Genomic DNA, 22709 nt, shown 5'->3' on the forward strand with positions numbered 1-22709 from the left:
GGACTCCAGGTGAATGGAGGATGGCTGGATGCTCCGGTTAGGACCGGAGGGTAACTGGACTCCAAGGGTATATTGGAGGACAGCTGGATACTCGCAGCTGCAGGACACTGAAGAAACAGTAGACACGCTTTGAGAGAGCACAGTACGGAAGCTCACTAACAAGGCTATGAGTTCTGTTGCACTGGCAATTTGTTAGTGGGACAGGAGGTCTCTTTATACGGGGTGCTGGAGGCTGACTGGCTGGATCCTGAAGGAGAGCTGTTCCATTGGTGGAGACAGCGTCACATGACTTGGTCCAAGATGGCTGCGCCCATCTTCTCTGGGGAGCGGCAGCTGGACCATGTAGGCCGCCAGAGCTGCCACAGCAGAGAAACAGCAGATGCCAGCGGAGGTCTGTGGAGGAGAAGAAGCCACCGCAGCAGAGCGAGGATGCAAGTCACGGGTTTCAGTGTTCCAGGAAGAGAATGCCGACAATGCCAGCCGGAGAGGACGGAGCAGCTGCAGCACCATGCGAGCGCCGAGGGAAAGCACCCGCAGTGGTAAGTAGCGGAGTCTGATTCTGGGGTCTCTGTGGCAACGTGTGACATCATTACTGTGGCATAATGTATATGGGGCATTACTGTGGCATAAATGTATAAGGGGCATTACCATGGCATAATGTATATGGGTCAATACTGTGGCTTATTGTATAAGGGGCATTACTGTTGCATAATGTGTTGTAAGTTTTGGCCCTGCTAAACCTAACCCTAACCCTAAAAAAAAAAAGTGTCGGCCATTTTCTTGTTGACCTTTTAACCCTGTCAATCATTTGTACCTGTCGATCTTCTTACATGTCGACCTTTAGAGTGTCTATCTATAGTCTGGAACCCGTGACACCAGAATGTCAAATATTATGAAGTTGACATCTGCAAAATGTTGACACACTGAAAATGACGACATATGACATGTTAAGGTGCATACACACGTAACGATTATATTTTAACAATTTAACTATAACGACGTTGAAAAAATCGTTCAGTTTCTGAGTTATAACAATGAACATTTATCATTCATGTGCGTTTCCGTTTGTAGTTTGTAGTTCATTCTGACTGACCAACTGAACGATTTTCATTAAGGGAAGTTACAAAAATCATTTGTAGTTCAAAAAATCGTTCATTACACTTTAAAAAATCTGACAGATAATGTGACAGAAAATCGTTCATAAAATAGTTGGTAACAAAATCGTTGTGTGTGTATGCAGCTTTAGGGTTTCAGTTTAGAGTCTAGCTGGGTAAAGACTGGAGTGATGTCGGCCCGATATGTGCTGGCTGAATCAGAACGACATATTGATCAGTGTGTATGCCCAATCTGCGTGCTCCTGCGGTCGTTAGCGATATCGTCCAGACGACCTTGCTGCACAGCCAACCGGATGATATCACATACAGCTCCGTGCAAGTTAATGGAGGATGAAAAGAGTGTTCATTCCATCCTTCATTACATAGTTCTGATATGTAGCACAGATACGTCGGCCGCCATATCATCCGGGGATATATCACTACCCAGCATTAGACTTAAAACTGCTAGTTGATTTGTCACCATGTCAAAATGCTTAATGTCAACATTGTCTTTGTCGACATGATGAACATGTCAACATCAATATTGACGTGTTGTCCATGTCGACATTATGCTGCCGACATTATGAATGTCAACATGGTGACCTTCGACTAGATACAGTATACTGAACCCAACATCCCCACCCTAATAAATAAACTTATCTCTGCCTAAATCTCCCCTTACATACCTCCCAACCATCCCGATTTCAGCAGGGCAGTCACACTTTTCGGAGGCTGTCCCGCTGTCCCACCCGCGGGCTGCAGTGTCCTGTGGACATTTGGGGGGCACTCTGGCAAGTATGCACTCTGCATCTATTCAGTGCAAGAAAAGGCTGGGGGCAGCAGCTGCCGAAATGCTGGGCTCGCCTCCAGTGTGATAAAAAATTGGGGTGTGACATGCGGTCAAGCCCCCAAACTGTCATCAACTGGGTGGTGTGGTCTTGCATGCTTTAGACCATGCCCCCTTTTGAGAGCACCGAAGGCATGCATAAAGATTCTAAAAAAAAATCGGGATGTAGGTTTCCCCCATATAATCCCAGATTCACCATTCTCTCCCCACTAAAATCCAAGATACTGGTAGACGAAATCTGTATAGGATTGAGGATAGATAAGATTGATGGTTTCTGCAAGGTGTTTTGGTATATGACAGCCTGTTTGCTGAGTGAGTGGTTTGTGTCAGGTGGTCAGTTCATCCTATAGGCAGAGGGATAGGAGGAGTTAAATGGAGGATATATAAGGAAGGGTTAGAGGGCAGCTCAGCCTCTTTTGCAGTGGAATTTCGGAAAGGCTGAGTATCTCTGGCATATTTATCCTATTTACTTTATTACCACTGTCTTTTTTCACCATGTCTCGTCCTCGTCGCGATGCCCCCCCTCCCCGTCGGCTGGCTGAATTTTCGTGCCCTCTGCGCTCTGTTCCCGCCCGCTTATCTCCCCCAACCTCCCCTTCCCAGTTTCATACGTCCACCCCTAGCGGCTCTGCCCCGCTTGACATCGGCCCCCCAGCGGCTGCTGGGCCCACTCCCTCCTCTGCCTGCACTCTTTCCCCGCGTGCTTCTGCATCTGGCGCGCCTACATCCCCACCTCGCCCCGGCGCCAGCTCTTCTGGCAGCATCGCGGCCCCTGCTTCTCCAGCGCGCGACGGGTCTGCGCATCCCTGTCCGCTCACCCTCTCTCCGGTCAGCGTCGCGTCTCCTTTGGTGCCGCTGGGGTCCCCTTGCACACCTGCTTTGCCTGCGGCTCCGGCGGGGTCTCTCGGCGGCGTCAGTGACGTGCGCGCCGCATTTTCCGCGGGTCTGCCCCATTCAAGCAGCGGAGGTCACCTGACCTCAGCCCCGTCCTGGCCTCATGTTGGGTCCGGTGGTGTCGTGGCCACCGCGGCTGCGACCTCTGCCGCTTTGATTTCCGGTGGCCCAGCCGGCCTGGCCCATGCGGCGGGCCCGGCGGCCATCTTGCCTCAGGCGGCCATTTTAGGTGCGGGGTCTCCCTATTTCCCAGGCACCTTTTCACATTTTTCGGGGGGTTTAGCGCAGCGTTTAAGCTCCCCAACTTTGCCCGCTACTCCATTCGCTGGAGTATCATTTGGGCACATAGTGCCGGTTTCTATTCAACCCCCATGGTACACCCCAGCCGGCAGCCAGGCACCCTCCTTTAATGCACCACCCCCCCTTTCTATGGCAGGCCCTTCTTGGGGTCAGACTTCTTGGAGCTCAGGCGTAGCTCCTCCGATTTTGTCATCTTCTGTTGCTGTTCCTCCTGCCCCCTTTTATTCTCCCCATTTCGCGGCCCCTCCTTCGGCATATCCTCCTGCTTTTCAGCATGCGCAGTTTCAGTACCCTTACCTGCCAGCTTGGCAAGTTTTTACCCACCTGCAGGGCTGCGCCACCGCCTTTGCCCCCAGTTTCCTCTTTCAGCACACACTCCGGCCAAACTGCCTCTGTTTTTCCCCCGCCCAGTTTGTCGCCTCCTCCGCGGGCGCCAGCCATTCCGCCTCCTAAGCCGGTCACCATGTCCCTTCCCACCCCGGAGGTTTCCAGGTCCGTTTCTGCGGTGGCTCACACGTCTTCCTTCGTTCCAGGCCTTGAAGTATCTGATGGTCCAAGTGGTGAGGTGTCCGCGGTTCTTTCATTGCCTGCTTCGGGACAGGAAGATTCGGCACCGGTATCCGAAGCTGTGGCGCCGTCAAGGGAGAAGTCTGCTGAAGCGGGTCCGCTTCCATCTGGTTCCGGTGAGTATGAAACTCCTTTGTCTTCTTCTGACTCTTCTTCTTCATCTCACTCTTCTGGTTCCCCCGCTCGCCCCCGTAAAATTGCTAGACTGGTTGCGCGGCGGCTGGCGAAAAAGTCAGGTAGCGAGACTAGGAGGTCTGATGAGTCAGGGGCAAAAGCGCAGGAGGCAGGGGCAGATACAGTGCATTGCGCGAATACTGCGGTGCTACGAGGCTTACGGAAAAGTGTAAAAGGCAAAATTTGCAAAGGGAAATTTGTAGACCTGTTTTCACTCACAGATGACATGAGGAAAGGCTTGGTGCAGGCTAAAAAATCGGGAGGCATAGGAGAAGATGCTTTTTGCAGCTTTAATACGTGGTTGAAAGGCATGCTCATATTTGCGACATGTTATTTGGAGACCAGGGCGCAGGAGCACGTTAACATTCTCAGGTATCTATTTTTAGTGCTCGACATGTTCGTCAGGTCTCGTAACTTGGCATGGCGTGAATATGATTCACAATTTAGGAAAAAACATGACGGTTCTTCAGTTATTCCTTTCGGGGTTAAGGATGTTGAAGTCTGGTTAGAGGTCTCTCAACAGCGTCGGCCTCCTTGGACGGTGCGCCTCCTCGGAAAAGCTATGCTGCCAACAGACAGGGGTCGACGGGAGTGGGGAGAGGGAAATGCTTTGCCTACAACGACTCCAAATGTACTAGGGGGTCGGGGTGTCGCTTTCGCCACTCCTGTCGTCTCTGCGGAGGTGAGCATCCGGCCAAGGACTGTCGACGTGGGGCAGGAGGTATTTCCCAGGACCGTGACGAGGGCCCCAAGAGTGCTAGTTAAGGCTTGTTCTCCAGTCCGTTTAGATTCTCTTATTAGATGGTTACATTTATACCCATGTAGAGAGGATGCACTTTTTCTTTACGAAGGTTTTTCAGTAGGTTTTCATTTACCCATTGACAGGCAGTTGATAGTTAGGGCATCCCAGAATTTGCGCTCTGCCAGGGATTTTCCCGGGGAATTGAGGGTTAAAGTGCGTGCGGTAGTTTTGCTGGGGAGGATGGAGGGTCCTTTTCCTTGTCCTCCCTTGCATAATCTCTGTATTTCTCCAGTTGGTGTAGTTCCTAAAAAAGTCCCGGGCAAGTTTCGGTTGATTCAGCATCTTTCATATCCGCAGGGAGGTTCTGTTAATGATGCCATACCAGAGAATTGTCGTAGGGTCGTTTACCAATCATTTGACGATACCTTGAATTTAGTTCGTAGTTTTGGACATGGCGCTTTGTTGGCTAAATTAGATATAGAATCAGCTTTTCGTTTATTACCAATGCATCCTGAGGCCATGAGATTTCTGGGTTTTAGGTTAGATTCGGGCTATTTTCTAGATAAGTGTTTACCTATGGGCTGCGCGGTTTCCTGTGCCTATTTTGAGAAATTCAGCTCCTTTCTTCAGTGGTGTCTACATGCCGGGACCGGACAAACGGGCATAGTGCACTATTTAGATGATTTTCTCTTTATTGGTCCAGGAAGAAGTGACGTTTGTGCTGACCTCCTTTTTTCTGCGCAGTCCTTATTTAGAGTTTTAGGTGTTCCCGTTGCTAATGAGAAGACAGAGGGTCCGTCTGTTTGTTTATCTTATTTGGGAATTGAGATAGATACGATAGAGGGCTGTTGTAGACTTCCCATTGATAAGGTTGAGAATCTGCGTGGTCTTATTGAGGTCTGCTTAGCAGAGGATTCAGTAAGGTTACGTAGAGTTCAGTCTCTCCTCGGCTCTTTAAATTTTGCTTGCCGTATTATTCCAGTGGGTAGGGTCTTTTGTAGAATATTGGAGAGGGCAACAGCTGGCGTGGTTCGGCCGCATCACTACATTCGCCTGTCCGCGGAGATAAAGGAGGATCTTCGCATGTGGAATAGATTTTTGATACACTTTAATGGTGAACGCATTTGGCCTTCGCCTCCATTAGCGAACAGTTCGTTGCAACTTTTTACGGATGCGGCCGGATCATCCGGTTTTGGGTCCTTTTTCAATGGGGAATGGTGCGCGGCTCCGTGGCCGATAGCTTGGCGCGAGGAGGGTTTGACGGATAACTTGTTGCTGCTGGAACTTTTTCCAATTGTCGTATCAGTTGAACTTTGGTCCGTGCGACTGAGCAACTGTCATGTAGTATTTTGGTGCGACAATTTGGGTGTGGTTCATGCCATCAACAACCAGCGTTCGTCTTCACATTTTGTTTTGCGTTTGCTCCGACATTTAGTTTTGCGCTGCTTGGAGTTTAATATTAGATTCAGGGCGAAGCATGTGCCACGGGTGTGTAATGACATTGCAGACGCGCTGTCCCGATTTCAATTTGATCGCTTCCGGGCGCTTGTGCCGTCGGCTTCTAACGTTGGTTTGGTCTGCCCCTCGTTTGTGTGGCAGATTATCAGGCCAGCTTAGAAGGTTTGGCGTTAAAGTCGCTTGCTCCATCGACTTTCCGGGCTTACTCAGCCGCTTGGCGGGATTGGTGCACGCATTGTGCTCTCCCAGACGTGGAGGGTAAGTCTCCGGAACAGTTGATTTCATCTTTTGTTTGGTTTCGATATCAGCAGGGCAGATCTAGAGCGTTTATAGGTTCCGCGCTTGCTGGTATCTCCTTTTTCTGCAAATTAAAAGGTTTGCATGATCCCACCAAGGCTTTCGTGTTAGTGAAGGCTTTGAGGGGTTGGGCTAAGGGGTCGCCAGCTCGTTCAGACTCTCGCCGGCCAGTTGATTTGCAGCTTTTGTCTGGCTTGTTGACTTCATTGGGAAAGATAGCGGTTGATTCGTATGAAACTTTTCTTTTTAGGCTTGCTTTTGCGGTAGCATTTTTTGGGGCTTTTCCGGTTAGTGAGGTAGTGTCTAGCAATAAAACTTCCACAGTTTCTGGTCTTTTGTTAAAAGACATTGTTTTTCGTGACTCAGCGATACTTTGCAAGCTGCGTTTCTCCAAAACTGATCAAACAGGCAGGGGGAAATGGGTTACTATTCATAAGAATAAGGATTTAGACATCTGTCCAGTTCAGTTAGCTGCAAGGTTTATGGATTTACGTCCTAGTGGCGGTGCGCAATGGCTAATTCACGCGGATGGCACTCCTCTAACCAAGTTTCAATTCGCAGCAGTTTTTAAGAAAGGTTTGTTAGAGTTGGGTTTGAATCCTTCAGAGTATGGCACGCACTCTTTTCGTATTGGCGCTGCTACTTGTGCGGCCCTCTCAGGGGCATCTGTACAGGACATTCAGAAGGTGGGGCGCTGGAAGTCAGCTGCGTATAAAAAGTACGTGCGTTGCGATAAGTTATAGGGGCGCACCCTGTGTTAACCCGAAAACGTTGCTTACCTGCCAATTGGTCAACGGTTAGCGTTGAGCAATTGGGGGTGTGAAGGGATTTTAAATTTTTCCTCCCGTTAGCCATGATTTGACCCATTTGGTTCTCGGGCAGGTTTTTTGGTTTTTCTTCTTCACTCGGGTTCCTGTTTTCCCCAGTTCTGCATCCCTGCTAGTCAGTTGCTATGTGTTACTAAAGTTGTGTCCGTTGGAATTGGGTTTGGTGCGGTTCTCACGGTTAGGTTCTCTCTTTTTCCACAGCATTGGCAGAAGAAGAGGGGCAGGTGTGGCTTCTTGGTCACTCATATATTTTTTGGGCGGAAAAATATGTGTTGTCCCAAAAACAGGTTTTGTGGCCTCACAGGTTTAGAGTGCGTTGGATTGGTGTAAGGGGCTTGCGTGTGGCATCTGTCTTGGCACTGATAGTTTCATCGGTGGCGAAGTGGGGAGTTCCAAAAATATTGGTTTTACATGTTGGTGGGAATGATGTGGGCCAGTTGAAAGGTGTGGAGTTGATTGTCAGGATTCGTGAGGTGATGGACGAGATCCGTCTGCGGTGGCCCACTATTCGGATTGTATGGTCTGAAATGATGCCTCGTTTGACATGGAGGGGAGTGCGCAAGTATGGTGCTTTGGAGAGAGCGCGTAAGAAAGCCAATGTTGCGATTGCCAAGCATGTGGAAAAAATGTAAGGAAATTTGGTGAGTCATGGCTTTTTGGTTGGTGATATTGGGAAGTTCCTTCGTCATGATGGTGTGCATTTGAATGCTTTGGGGACCAGTTTGTTTGTGAAGGATTTATTCTCATTTTTGGTGTAGTTTTTGGGTGGCGGGCCAGTCTTTCCTTAGGGCCTGGCTTTGGGAGGAGTTCGCTGCAACTCAGTGGCTTTAGGTGGCGTAAGACAACTTTGTGGGGGCACTGTCCCTCATTGCCCCTGGCGAATTTGTCCTTCTCTTTGCGGGGGGACCCGGGTGCTGTACATTTGTGCGAAAGCACCTCGGATTGGCCCAGGAGGGAAGTGAGACTCTCGCATCGTTAGTACGTCTTGAAGGGGGGTCGTTTAGTCGTCCTCCGAGTATTGATCAAGGTGAAAGCTAGAACTGAGTTGCAGCGTCTCTTGGCCACCCTGGTTAGGTTGATTGAATTTAATTTATAAATAAAAAGCTGTGACCTTTTTTAGCCAAGCTCTGGTGTCCGTGTCTTTATTTATTTGTAACTTAAGTTAAGTAAGCTAATCAGGTGTTAAGGTATTTGTGAAGCAGTAAACCAATGCAGATCTTAAGGAGAACATGGTATCTGCTATAATGATAACTGATACAATCCAAGATAGGCAAAAAGACTTTGCTGCAGCTCCCTACCCCCACCCCCCCTAAAATCCACCACTCCACTGTGAGCCCCAGTCCAGTCCCCCCACCACGTGAATTAGCAATGGCTTCCCAGTTGTATTTAATCTCACCTTTAACTGTTTTGACTATTACAACAGTACTGCCGAGCTCAGGGCTAATACAGCTGTCACTGTGCTTTATACGCCTGTACGTCTCTACGGGAACATGGAGCCTTACGTGGCTCATCAGAAAGATGTATCGTTCAAGGTGATGTCTGCTGCATCCGCACTTTATCTCTGTTTCAATAAGCTTTTATTACAGCCCAGTGAGGCATCTGTCCTGGCATTCGTGACACAATAGTGGGCAGCTCTGCTACTCCAGATATATGATACTGGTCAGGCTGCGAGACCTATATCACACACTCTCAGCCACCTAAAGTAGCATTATTTCTGAAATGTTTCCCGATTTACAGCACAGAACAATCCAAAAAGGGATGTAGTCAAAATACCAAAGGCAGGGAAGCCGTCTGTCTAAATCCTGACTCGGGATTAAAGATTGGCGTCGCAATCCTGACGGTCATCTAGATTCTGACACCGCAATGCCGACAGACGGATTCCCGAACGAAGGTAAGCCGGCCCGTCTTAGGTGTTAGCCGTGGGGGGGTTAGGTTTAGGCACCCCTGGGGGGACTTAGAGTTAGGCACCCCTCAGGGAGGGTTAGGCTATGGGGAGGAGGGGTTAGGGTTAGGCACCACCGGGGGGAGGTTAAGGATAGGCATCACCTGGGAGGGTAAGGTTTAGGGTGCGGGGAGGGGAGGTTAGGGTTAGGCACCACCAGGGGGGTAGGTTAGGGTTAGGCACCCCGAAGGGAGAGTTAGGGTGGGTGGGAGGTGAGAGGGAGGGTTAGGTTACTTACCTCCCCTGTTGGGATCTTCAGCCTTCGGGCTTGTGGCATCGGGATTTGACTATACAGCTGCCGGTATTTCATACCCAACCTATCCAAAAACTTATTGGTAGGCTAACTGACTTCTGACAAAGCGGCTATTTATTCAGGACAAGTAAATATGAGCCAAGCCTAATGTTTACTCAATGCAAACAAAAATTCTGCATAATATCTATATTCTCTGCTTACAGAGAGGAAATTGGTGGCAAATCATCTAACTGCTACTGGTATGCACTATGCATGTACATAATGTCGCCATGCACAATGTCAACACTGATATAATGCCGACATTGCTAATTTTGACAGTCACAATATCGACATCAGACTTTTGGGTTAGGTTTAGATTATGGTTTGATAGGGTTAGAGTAGAGTTAGGGTTAGGCTGCGGTTAGGCTCAGCGTAAAATGCAACAGAAAATCCCATTGTCGTGTGCCGACTGAATGTTGACAATTTTGAATGTCGACATTTGACATATAAACATTCCGTACATGTTGACATTCTGTTTGTAGGCAAAATATACCACGTCTCTAGCAACGGTGTGATAAAAGTAAAAAGTAGATCAGTTAGTTGGTAAAAATAAGAAGTATAAAAGTTACACACTGGATTAAGAGTAAAACCTGTATTCAAATGTTTAATTGCTTTATAGAACATCTTTCATAAAGCAGCCATGGAGGGGTAATGTCTATCTAGCCTGAATATTCCCATTATAAACCAAAGTACTGTGAGGGTGTATTCTGGTGCTATACTGGTACTTGCAAAACGAGTTACCAAAATGAAACCTTGCATCCCCTACTTCACAACTGTCTCTATTTTGGCTCCCGAATTGCCGACCTCGTAAAGGGCCGGAGTTTGTATGAAGATTATTTTGTAATCTCCACCTCAATCTATTGTAAGCAGCAATGAGAAGCTCTCTCAGCAATGGGCATTGCTGTCACTTACAGTACATATTAATGGCAAAGAAAATGTTCCAATATTAGAAATGCTCTGATTCCTAATCACCATAGTAACCGGGGTTCATGGAGAACCTTTGGGGCCCACACGTTTCTAGTTCTGACCCTACTCTGATTGTCTGGTGTCTTTTTAAAGTACCAACCAATCAGCTCCTCCTAACTGTCATTTTTTAAACAGCCTGTAACATGGCAGTTAGGAGCTAAATCTCAGCATATGTAGTGTGATATGTATGCAAGAAGGTAAATTAAGGTTACTGCCATATGCATTACTCTGTAGTTAAATGCAATGGACTTTCACATAAATTTTACAGCTCTCAGCAGCATGCGGTGACCAACTACTAATGAGTTTCCTGATTAATCACTCCTGCTCTGACATTCAGGCAAAGCACAGTTTTCTCTCCTATATAACATAACATAATATTATTTTGCTGCAGATCCACTTTCTCTCTTCTTCCTTCCTTACAACAATTCGGTTCCCATCTGTCCCTTCTTTCCCACTTCCGTATGTGATTTCAGAGAAGCAATGGGCCAAGGCAGTCTCTGGTATTGGGCTTGTTGGGCAGCACGCCAGCCCCCTGCACAGTGCAGCCGCGGCCAGTTGGTAAATGTACACAGTCCGCTACATCCGCCAGAAGTCAGTCAGATAGAGTCTCTCTGAGAGACGAATGCTGACTGGTCTGGTTGATGCGCGAGCTGCTGCTGTCTCTGCCTCCTTCTAGTGTGCCGCTCAGCCGCCGCCGCCTGCCGCGTAGTCTCTCTGGTGGCTGGTGCCGGACTGGAGGATCCGTCCGTCATCTTCGTCCCGGTCTCAGCCTCCTCAGGAGTCAGGACTGGACAGTGTCAGGAGACTCCTCTGCCAGGCGTGCCACCGCCTTCAGGCTCCCGACAGGCAGGTCATTTTGAGTAGCTGCAGCCTAGCGCCAGGGGTCCGCCAGCCTCACTCTGAGTCAGTGCCACTGCCCACTCTGCCACTGGATAGACAGACAGTCAGTCAGACATAATTTCTGATTGTCTGACCAGTGGCAGTGTCTCTGACTGGGACGGGACGGGGAAGAAGAGCCTGAGCCTGGGTAGGGGCCCCAGTGCATTGCTTTGCCCAGGGCCCACACTGCTGTTAAGACAGCCCTGAATGGGACTTCTGTACAGGATTCCGTGCAGGGTGAATCCTTCCTCTCCAGACAAGCCGTGTTTGTGTGTGTATTAAGCGCAATGACCATTTAACCTACAAATGCACAATCAGTTCTATTCGATTTAAATTTGTTGCAATTGGTTATTCAGTGTTTTCCAGTAGCCCTGTTTTTGGCAGGCAAACAGCATTTTTACTACTCTGTGAACAGCACAAGGTTGATCTAGGCTCTCTTTTGTTTTTAGCACCTTGTTCACATCAACTGTCTGTATCATTCATAATCATTTCCGCAGGGTTTATTGTTTTCACCCAGGAGACTGTTTCATGCAGTTGCCGTAGGCTAAATGCTGGTTTTGTTATGTAAATGATATGGTTTTCAGAACTTTGTCAATGCATATGTGGAAAGGGGGGGAAAAAAACAGCAAAACTTTTTTGCTTTGCTTCTTACTTTTTTTTATTTTTTCAAGACGGCAACATTATTACAAACTTTATGGATATTCGCATAGGTTGGAAAAGAAAATATGCTTTTACAAACCACAGAAGAAAATGATCAATAGCGGGGAAAAATGACTTAGTGCTCATTGGGATTTATGTAGACATTCTGTGTGGTGTCACTGCCCTCTGCTGGAAATATACAATCACTGCGATATAAGTTTTGAAGTGACTTCATAAAAAAAGATTCAATATTTTAAAAATCCAGACAACACTATCAATACTGGACAACAACAAGATTGCATACTGTCACATTACACATATAACAGCAAATATATTCAACTGATTATACTGTATAAACAAAGTAGCTTATACAGTAGTTCAGGTCTTCAAAGCAGGGAGTCGCGACATTGCATAAAGAAAGATGCAGGCCACCATGGGGCATATTGCTAGGAAGTGGGCAGGACGTGGGAGGGTGACCTGCCCTCCACTCAGCCCTTAGAGCAGGGAGCCATTCAGCGAGCCATTCTGGCTGCAGGGTGCCATTCTAGGCACCTGCTAGCCAGGTAAGGCTAGCAGAAAAAAGCTCAGAGGGCCAGACCAAATGATTCCACGGGCCTTATACGGCCCCCGGGCCTGAGGTTCCCCATCTCTGGGTTATACCAAGATATTTTTCTACAGTATTATTGACCTTAATAAAAATCATTTCAGGTATTTCCAGTAAATTTTAACCACCTCACAGCTCACAATATTGTTTTCACTACTTTTCACCAATACAGACAAAAGGCTGCAGCGAGCTGGCTGGCTAAGTTAGCAACAGAGCAGCAGCACAAACGCACGGCAGTTTAAAATATAGGACATCTATGAAACATTGCCACACAGCAGTGGTAGACAGGATGGCAGTTTAATAACCTATAATAATGTCAGTCGGCAATGCCCCGAATTGTGCAAAATGTAAAGGAAAGAGGTGCAAGATGGAATTGTCCCTCCCACCCACTCTTATGTGGGATATTAAAAAGGACATGCACAATTTAACAAACCAAGCACTTTAGCCACTAGGACTGACACTTTCGAGGCTGAACTCCTTGGTTTGTTTGGGCCCCACAAAACATTTTTTGGAAGGACTACCTTCAAATATTGATGATGAGGGTGTTGGTGGTGGAGATTGCATGTTATGGTCCAAACTGCTGGTAGCTGATACTGGACTGCTTGTTATTAATTTACAAATGATAATTTTGTTAAACAAATTGCATGAACTCGCTGCAAATGACGTAGCAGGGAGGGAGGTGTCTAGATGGTTAACGTCCCTTCCTCTGGTAACTTTGGCTTTACAAATTGAACAGATGCCTTCACTACTGTTGACAGAATTTAGAATAAAATAATTCCACACCAAAGACGTTGCTTTTCTGGCTTTCTTTTTATCATTAGCAAGAACTGCTGCCACTGGTGGCTGATTTATGGAAACCACATCCTTATCATCCACATTAGCGTCAGATAAGACACAAATTTCCCCCTCATCCTCCTTTTGCACTTCCTCCACACTATCATCCTCATTTTTTATTATTTCACCATCTAATACTAGCACAGCCGTCATGGCATCAGTGATCCGCTGTGAAACTGGGTGACAGCTGTTATACTTACTTCCTCTATCAAAGGACTGTTTAATAGACAATTGTTTTTTAAAATTACTTCCGATCACGAATGAGGATGTAGATTATGATGATGCAGGTGTTGGTGTTGGAGATCGAAGGTGCTTGGATCTCACAGAGAGGAAGCAGGTAGGTGACACTGGACTTGTTACGTTTTGAGTTTTGGAACTTGGCGACATACTCTTTGATATTTGATGAATGCGCTCCAAGTGACGTAAGAAGGAGGAGGTTCCTAGGTGGTTTAGGTCCCTCCCTCTACTCACTCTTGCATGGCAACGGGCACATATGGCTTGAGAACTGTTGTCCGGATCGGGATGGAAATAATTCGACACTTGAGAAGTCGATTTTTTTTTGTCTTTTGTACCGGCATGACAGCTTTGGCTTTTTCAAACCATGGGCAACAGCTGTTGCCTTACTTACACAAAGGACATCCTCGGCATCAACATCCTCATCATCCTTAGCGCCTTCATCCACCAAAATATCCTCCTCCATGTGCAATTCCACAGAAGCATCCTCAATGACTACTTGTGCAAGATGTTGACTGCCCTTCCGCACATTTACAGAGGGCACACAAATGTTGGAACTTGGAGGATCCTCCAGTACACTAGTATTTAGGTCGGGCTCACACGTGGCAACCACGGACACACTTGCACTCTCCTCGGGGATTTGTGATTTCGATTTCTCAGGGCACACAGTTGGTTTTTCCGGAGCTGTCTTAACAACTTTCACATTTTTAATTGGACCACCACCACTACTACTACAAGCAGAAGGGTTATCAGCAGTCTTCATAAAGAAAGGCCAAGGCCTTATCCTTTCCTTGCCACTTCGTGTAGTGAATGGCATATTGCCAATTTTTTGTTTATCTAAAGACAAATATCCTTTCAATTTTTTTTTCTTCATTTCAGTAAAACCTGCTTTACCATATAGATGGCGTGACTTAAGCCCTGGGGCATGGGCCTTCCTAGAGGTCAAGGAAGTTGACGGCCTTGCACTGCTGGCGGCAGCTACAACGTGGTACTTGGCCTTGCTCTCCTGTCATATGACAGCCCTCCATATTTTTTTCTGCAGTCAAGAAGCAGTGTCACCATCACCAATAGTGTAGCCAAGGTGCGGTTACAAAATTCACACACGTGCAGTCGTGCGCACACACAAAAATATTAGAAACAACGACAAATGATGATTTATATTTTTTGTCAGCTCCAGAAGAACTTGGTCCCAGAGTAACGATTGATCATGACTGGAGTCGGGGAGCACAAGGTTGCAACTTGCGTTGCTGGCTGGCTCTTGTGCGCTACTGCGGTTAAGCCTAACACCCACGCACACAGAGAAGAAACAAATATATAAGACAGTGACACTTGCATTGTTTTTTTTTTAATTGAACAGGACTGGAGTCGTTGGATCTTGTGTTCAGCCTAACACCCACCCACACAAACAAGAAGAAAATATGACACTTTTATTGTTTGTTTTTTTTGAGAATGACTGGTGTCAGGCAGCACAAGGTTGCAACTTGCGTTACTGGCTGGATCTTGTGCAATACTGCGGTTAAGCCGAAAACCCACCCACACAAACAAGAATAAAATATGACACTTTTATTGTTTTATTTTTTAAGCACGACTGTAGTCGGGCAGCACAAGGTTGCAACGTGCGTTGTTGGCTGGCTCTTGGGCGCTACTGCGGTTGAGCCTAATACGCATGCACACACAGAAAAATATAAAAAGACAGTTTGATTTTTTTTTTTACTTTTTTCTTTTTTTGGAGTCCAGAACTTGGGCCCAGAGACGGACACAGCACAAGCCCAGGACACAGCACAAGCCCAGATGGATCACCAGACAGCACAGTGACAGTGACAGCACCGTGACCAGAGACCAGAATGGATCACCAGACAGCACAGTGGCAGTGACAGCACCGTGACCAGAGACCAGAATGGATCAGCACAGACAACACAGTGATAGTGACAGCACCGTGACCAGAGACCAGAATGGATCACCAGACAGCACAGTGACAGTGACAGGACCATGACCAGAGACCAGAATGGATCAGCACAGACAGCACAGTGATAGTGACAGCACCGTGACCAGAGACCAGAATGGATCACCAGACAGCACAGTGGCAGTGACAGCACCGTGACCAGAGACCAGAATGGATCAGCACAGACAACGCAGTGATAGTGACAGCACCGTGACCAGAGACCGGAATGGATCACCAGACAGCACAGTGATAGTGACAGCACCATGACCAGATACCAGAATGGATCAGCACAGACAGCACAGTGATAGTGACAGCACCGTGACCAGAGACCAGAATGGATCATCAGACAGCACAGTGGCAGTGACAGCACCGTGACCAGAGACCAGAATGGATCAGCACAGACAACACAGTGATAGTGACAGCACCGTGACCAGAGACCGGAATGGATCACCAGACAGCACAGTGATAGTGACAGCACCATGACCAGATACCAGAATGGATCAGCACAGACAGCACAGTGATAGTGACAGCACCGTGACCAGAGACCAGAATGGATCACCAGACAGCACAGTGGCAGTGACAGCACCGTGACCAGAGACCAGAATGGATCAGCAGTCACCAGCCCGGGACACAGCAGATAGCACCAGCACCTCTCCCAGCCCTACACCACCCACCCTCCCAGTTCAGTCTCCGCAGCCGGAGTGGAAATGGTGTCCGTCACGTGGTCCCTTATATACTACATTGATCATAGAGATGAAAGCTCACGAACCACGAGATTTCCGTCTCTATGGTTTTGCCTCGGTTTCGAGAACCGAGTAAGGCGGGAACCTCCGAGCCTTCCTGGATCCGACTCGGATATACTAAATTTGGGTGGGTTCGGTTCCCTGGGAACCCGCTCATCTCTAACGGAAATACGCGAGCCAGCAGACTTTAGTACCCATAGTCCCCCCCTGTCGCCGGGCCTGCTAACTTATGATGGTTACAGGTATTTATGGATCCTGGGGCGTCTTAAGAGAGGAGGGGGCCCATGTGCACTCCCTGTGCGGGGCCCTGCCATCGCTATCTAAGACATAGAGAGCATCCTTACACCAGACAGTGCGATTGCAGAATTTGCATACCCGACCCCATTTGGCTGCGAGAGAGCGCAGCTTAGCGTCCGGGTCTGAATCGCCCCCATAGTGTTAAGAAAGGGTTCTTACAGTACATGTTTTTACATTCCTAAATATTGGTCTTGTGGCTGTGCTACACCTGTGAGTTAATAATACGTTTATTGAAAGAAAACCTGGCAGAACTTTTTAGCTTTCTATTAGCAGACAAACAATGGCCAGGAATTGATTAATAAAGAAACATAATTAATATTTATAGAGTCCCCAATTTCTGTGAGGCCTTACTGTCTGTACATTGTTGGTGAGGTCCTTGCCTCTCTGCCTGGGGTGTGTCAGGAACTTCGGGTCAAGAGAAATGAAGAGAACATCAAGCTTCTTCAAGCATCTCCACTTCCAGCTAAATGGCTGTAACTGGGCAGCAATGGGGCATTCGCATGTAGGATAAGTGCCATAGGGCTATTCATAGGTGAACGTACGCTGAGATCTGGCTGATTTCAGATGGATCCTTTGCACCACGGATACTGTAGGGCTGGTGCATGCTGCTAATGGTAACGGCTGCTCTCACAAGAGGATGTATAGAGGTGATGCGGCCATCTCCAGATGCAGACAGAGATTTATTCAAGAACGCAGTGCAGACGCAGAAGAGGCTGGATCGTGTACCTTTCTGTATCAGCCCCTAAATGTTTGCATTTGCCATTCTGCAATTAAGAGTCACATACAACTAAGTTAAATTAAAAGTATGACAGGATTACATAGCGCACACCTGCATTCCTTACTATGGGCTCTATTTACTACAATCCACATTTTTAATGCAGATTGTAGTGTGATATTACCGAGTGAATTCGCATTGCGAATTCAGGCAATATCACAGGGATTTACTACAAATCCCTTACAGGGACAGAGCTTGCGATAAAGCTCTGTCCCTGCGAATCCCCTCCGGAGCCTTATCACGGTATTTTTGCAAAAAAACAGTGACAAGTGCCCCGCGCATGCGCCGACCATCCGCCGCTGCTACACCCCTGTCGCCAAGCCCTGCCCCGTCACTAAGCCCCGCCCCCGCGATCACTTACCCCTCGCGACCTTCCCCTCACCCCCCGCGGCCCCCCTCCCTTAATTACACTTACCTGCAGTTATCGGGCCTCCGGTGATGTCCTCTGTTGCTCCGGTCAGCTGACATCACATACTGCACTGGGACCCTGTCAGGTGACGACCGGGCCCCAGTGCTGCATGGGAGACCAGCTGACTGGAGGGAGGACAGCACCAGAGCCCCGACCACCGGTCCCTCGACTCAAGTAAGTTTGGGGTTTTTTACTTTTTTTTTATACTTTTTTTTACAGTGATCAGCGTGTGGTCTGTTTAGACCACACAGCTGATTACTGGGGCCGGCTCAGGGCTCTGCTCTGCTCTGCACGTTAGAGCGGAGCAGGAGTCCGTTAACCGGGGGAGACCCTGGATAACGCCACCTCCAGGTTATGTTATTATCACAGGGCTTTCCCCGGTATTTTTTCACATTTCATTTTTAGTAACTTTGGTCGGATCACATTTCCCATTACAATTATGGGAAATGCGATCTGATTACTAAAAATAAGTGATAATTAGGGGTTGGAGTATAATTTTACGAATTCTACTCCAATTGCCCTTTAGTAACTGTAGGTGATACTAAAATAATGTAAAAAGTAATGTTACTAAATAGAGGGCCTGATTCAGAGCCGTTCGTAAGCGGCCGCTCGTTCACTCTGAGCGATGTTCGCACAACTGCGCATTCATATGGGTCGTAATGTGCATGCACAAACCAGTCATTGCGGTCGGAAATCGTGCGCTCGCAAAACAGCAAGGGGCTGCTAATGTGATTGACAGAATGTACCGTTTGGGGTGGTAACAGGGGAAGGTGCTTGAAAACGGGGGAGTGGAGATCCAAACGCAGGCATGCCTAACGGTAAAAAGGGCGTTTAATGGGAGTGCATAATTAGTAAAGGAGCGTCATCGACCACGTCACTTGGTTGTCTTTTAGCCTGAACTGCTCGCAGTGATAGCGGTAAGAAAAAGCTACCACAAGCACTGCGAGCAGTTCAGATGCCTTTTCGATGTACCCAATTAATCTAATAAATACCGGAGATGACGTGTGTTGCGAACGGCAAAGGGGCGTCTTTACAAAATAGCGAGCGTATTTTTAATTCGCTCGCTCAGACATAGAGGCGTCAACAAACCGCAAAGAGCGAGCGCTCGATTTAAATAGCCGGTCCCTTTTTTTGAACGACCATCCGCAAATAGCGTCCGGGTCTGAATCAGGCCCAGAGCCCCATGTATTTATCTGATATTATATGAAATTGAGCCATGCTTCCGGTGTGCAGGTTTACCATCTTTTGCATCCGTAATAATTGTGCAAAGCCACAAGAATAAGCAGTAAAGATAATGTGAAATACAACATGCGTGTACTCATAGCTTTTTGTGCTATTACACATACTGTACATACTGTAAACCGGAGGCCATTTATGAAGTGTAAAACCGCAGTTGCGCCTCATATTTTTTAACCACAGTGCGCCTTGGATTGCACAACTGTTCCAGGATTTCACAAGCCGGAATGTCTGGATTCCACATTCAACCAAAGCCACTATATTCTCCGCCTAGAAAAGTTTTTAAATGCTCCTTAGTGAGGTCAGCTATGGATCCCTGTACAGCCATTGCCAACACACAGCGGAATAGGGCTGAGTCCATATTTAATTATTAAGCTCATTAGGAGCAATAAATATAAATGAGGGCATGGGGCCTGATTCAGCAAGGAACACAGGGTCTGATTCAGACCCGCTCGCAAGCGCTATGAGCTCGCAAGTGGGTCGATTGTTAGGCAGTGCGCATGCGCGAGCCCCGGAGCGAACGCAAAAAGCACTAGCTCCGGTGCTCGCATCCAAAAGGGGCGGCTGTCGATGTTGATCGACAGCTCGCCCAGTTTGGAAAGCGGGGCGGGGGTTGGCTGGGCAAACTGAGGCATTCCTGCAGGAACGCCTGCCATTTGTAGGCGGCCCTACTGACATCACCCGTGATGTCAGTAGGTGGACTTCCTGCTCTATTAGAGCAGGAAGTCCACTGGGGCTTGTGGAAACAAGACCCTACCGCAAGGGTCTTGTCGCAAGCCCGATGGTCGCGATGGTCTTGACCATCGCGCCCATCACCTGGCCGCTCGCATAAGCTGTGGGTGGCTCGCTTTTTGCGAGCGCCTCTGAATCAGGCCTACAGTTGCTAATTAGCACGCAATCGGTCGATTGTTTCGTTCTGCGCTAGCGTATGCATCGCAGTGCGCACGCGCGATCTACCAATTGTGATCGGAAACTGTGATTGCAGCGCCTACTCAGAGCAGAGTGATTGACAGGGTCTTTTGTGGATGGTGACGGGGGGTGGTCGGGTGAACGCAGGCGTGCCAGTGCGCTTCAACGCCATTGCAGGGGCGTGCATAAATTAGTCACTGCGTGGCTGTAAGCAGCCATAGCACTGATAGCGTGCATGGCTGGTAGCAATATTTGAGTAAGGTCAGGGCTTGTGCAAGTGTGCATATGGGTCCGATGTTAATCGATGTTACTGCTATGTTGCCCTAGTATATGGATGTGAGTAAGGGGAAGTGGGCGTCCTTATGTCAGGCTGCGATCACAATGTGAATGGAAACATTTAAATAGCTGATATTAGCAACTGCGGTGCGTGCGTATATAATCAGAATAGCGATCCATAGTGAATCAGGCCCTTGATTCACTACCGATCGCAACTGCGATTACGCACACAATCAGCTGATTGTTGCGTTCTGTGCATGCAATGTGCGGGTGCAAAATGGCTACTGCGATTGGTACTATGATCGCAGTGACTAGATAGGACCCATCGCAGAGTGATTGACAGGAAGTGCCATTTGTGGGTGGTGACAAGGGGGTGGTCGGCAACACGCAGACGTGCCAGTGCATTTCGACGCCGTTGCAGGAAATGCACTGGCACATAGCATGCGATGGAGTTAGCAATTTCTGAGTAAGGTCTGGCCTTGTGCAAGTGTGCGTGAGGCTGCGATGGTACTCCATTTTACCGATGGTTTCGCACTTTACCTTACACACATTACGGATGTAAGGTAAAGTGGGCGTCCTTATGTTGTGCTGCGGCGGTATAGCAATTGCAATGGATTATTATACTATCGCAGTGAGATTGAGGGCGGTATTCAATTAGTGTTGCGGTACGCTATAAAGTTTCAGCCTGCCGGACTTTTTGCCTACATCGCGTCTTTTGGACGCGGAAACTTATCGTGCGTATCCCCGCTATTCGCGAAAATGCGTGCCGGCGAATGTGAAACAGGCAAAAAGTGCTGACAGAATTGGGGAAACCAGCCTGTCACCCCCAAAAAGATGCACTAACATTGGGGATCAATATAGATTTGCCCGAATACCCCTAATAAAGCTATATGGGGTACTTAAGTTGTGTCGATTGCTTCTACTTAGCGTCTTTGCATAAGTGGTGAAGAATGGCATTAAGCAGTTTTTTTAGAGAAAATAAGTAGTCCTGTCAAATTTGGGGTACATGAAAATGGGTGCAAGCATATTTTAAAGACGCTAAAGTGAAGTTTTAAAACTCGCACCTGAAGCAAGCACCTGCAATCAAAAAGACAACTCACCCTTACAGACCCCCAAAAAGTCTATTTCGCTGCTTTTTATATTTGTACCTCCACTTTGTACTTTTTTGCCCCCAAATTCAAAGTACTTTGAAGGAGTGTTCACTTTTTTTTAGGGATTTTTTGACGCAGTTATCCTTTGGGGGCCTGTTCCAAGGGTTCTGAGTGGTTTCCCCACCTTTGCACCCCAAAATAAAAAAAATGCCCTTCTTTTCTCCTGGTAAGAGGCGAATCTTTTTTGCGTATTATATTGCATTGACTTTCCGCATACGCGAAAAGTATTTGGAATTGAATACGGAGATAAATTTCCAACTGTCAAAAAGTCGCAATCGGCGATACTTTTTTGTGGCTCTCGCCTTTTCGTTTCTAATTGAATACGGCCCTGAGTGCGTAATCGCTATTGCATTCGCTGTTGTGATCCGCAATGAATAAGGCGTTGAGTCACGAGGTGCAACATGATTCTTAGTGACATCATAGTCTCATGGTTAGTTCAATCCAGAGAATGGCTGTCTCCAGTGCAGATAGACACCCATCCTTACTTTTTATTAATAAAAGGATTTACACGACGCTAGTCGGATCAAGCCCAGTATATTTGGGTATGAGACAGGATGGCCAGGAATATACAGTAATATCTGGCTCCCAGAGATATTAACCCGCAGAAGTAGCGGTTAGGCACACTCTGCTAAAGACTGTATCTAACAACTGATTAGACACATAGAGGATGTATATATTATTATCCTTTAAGTACTAAAGCCCCAGGTCCTGTCCTACCTGTTGCTGTTCTCATTTATAACAATAAAAGGTGCAACCATCTGCATATAACAACAGTTTATAATGTTCTGCATATCTTAATACCAAATTTGCTGGAACCAAAAGCACAATGTATCATCTTATTTTAATACATAAAGCAATGCAAAAATGTTTTCTTTATAAATGTACCTAATAAAGATGTGAACTTTACATTTAAGCCATGTTATCAGCAAAAAGTACATTAGACCTTGGAGATCTGCACTACTGTAATGATTTTTTTTATTAAAAAAAAGAAAGAAAGGAAAACATTTTTGGGCAGTGCCCCTCGAGAACATGTATTTGTGGCACTGTATAATATAACTGTTCCAGTATTTCACTAACTTGTCAAAAGAAAACAACAGCAATAAACTCATGCTATAATAAATGATCACAAGTTGTTAATTCATACACATTTTCTTTTTTACAATAGTAAATCCTATATCATAGAACTACTGCACACCCCAATCCACCCCTCCAAGATACTTATATAGAAAGTCAGCGTATCAAGCAGAGAAGCTTATTGGCTTTTTGCAGCAGGGCTGCGGAGCAGTGGCATAACTAGGGTATTGGAGCCCAGGGCAAGATGAAAAATGGTGCACCCCCCCTCCCCCTATGTGTGTGCGCACCAATAAAGTGGGTGTGACCA

The 22709-nt window shown here is 47.2% G+C and overlaps 1 protein-coding gene across 1 annotated transcript; it reads left to right on the plus strand.

Moving 5' to 3' along the window:
* Positions 1-300: 300 nt before the first annotated feature.
* LOC148518812 (uncharacterized) lies at positions 301-7116 on the plus strand. Its single transcript, XM_088476938.1, has 2 exons — positions 301-391; positions 6326-7116. The coding sequence occupies exons 1-2, from the start codon at positions 301-303 to the stop codon at positions 7114-7116; spliced, it is 882 nt and encodes a 293-aa protein (XP_088333064.1).
* Positions 7117-22709: the final 15593 nt, after the last annotated feature.

The sequence above is a fragment of the Taudactylus pleione genome, unplaced genomic scaffold (genome assembly GCF_031769625.1).
Source record: "Taudactylus pleione unplaced genomic scaffold, aTauple2 ptg000198l, whole genome shotgun sequence".
NCBI classification, from domain to species: Eukaryota; Metazoa; Chordata; class Amphibia; order Anura; family Myobatrachidae; genus Taudactylus; species Taudactylus pleione.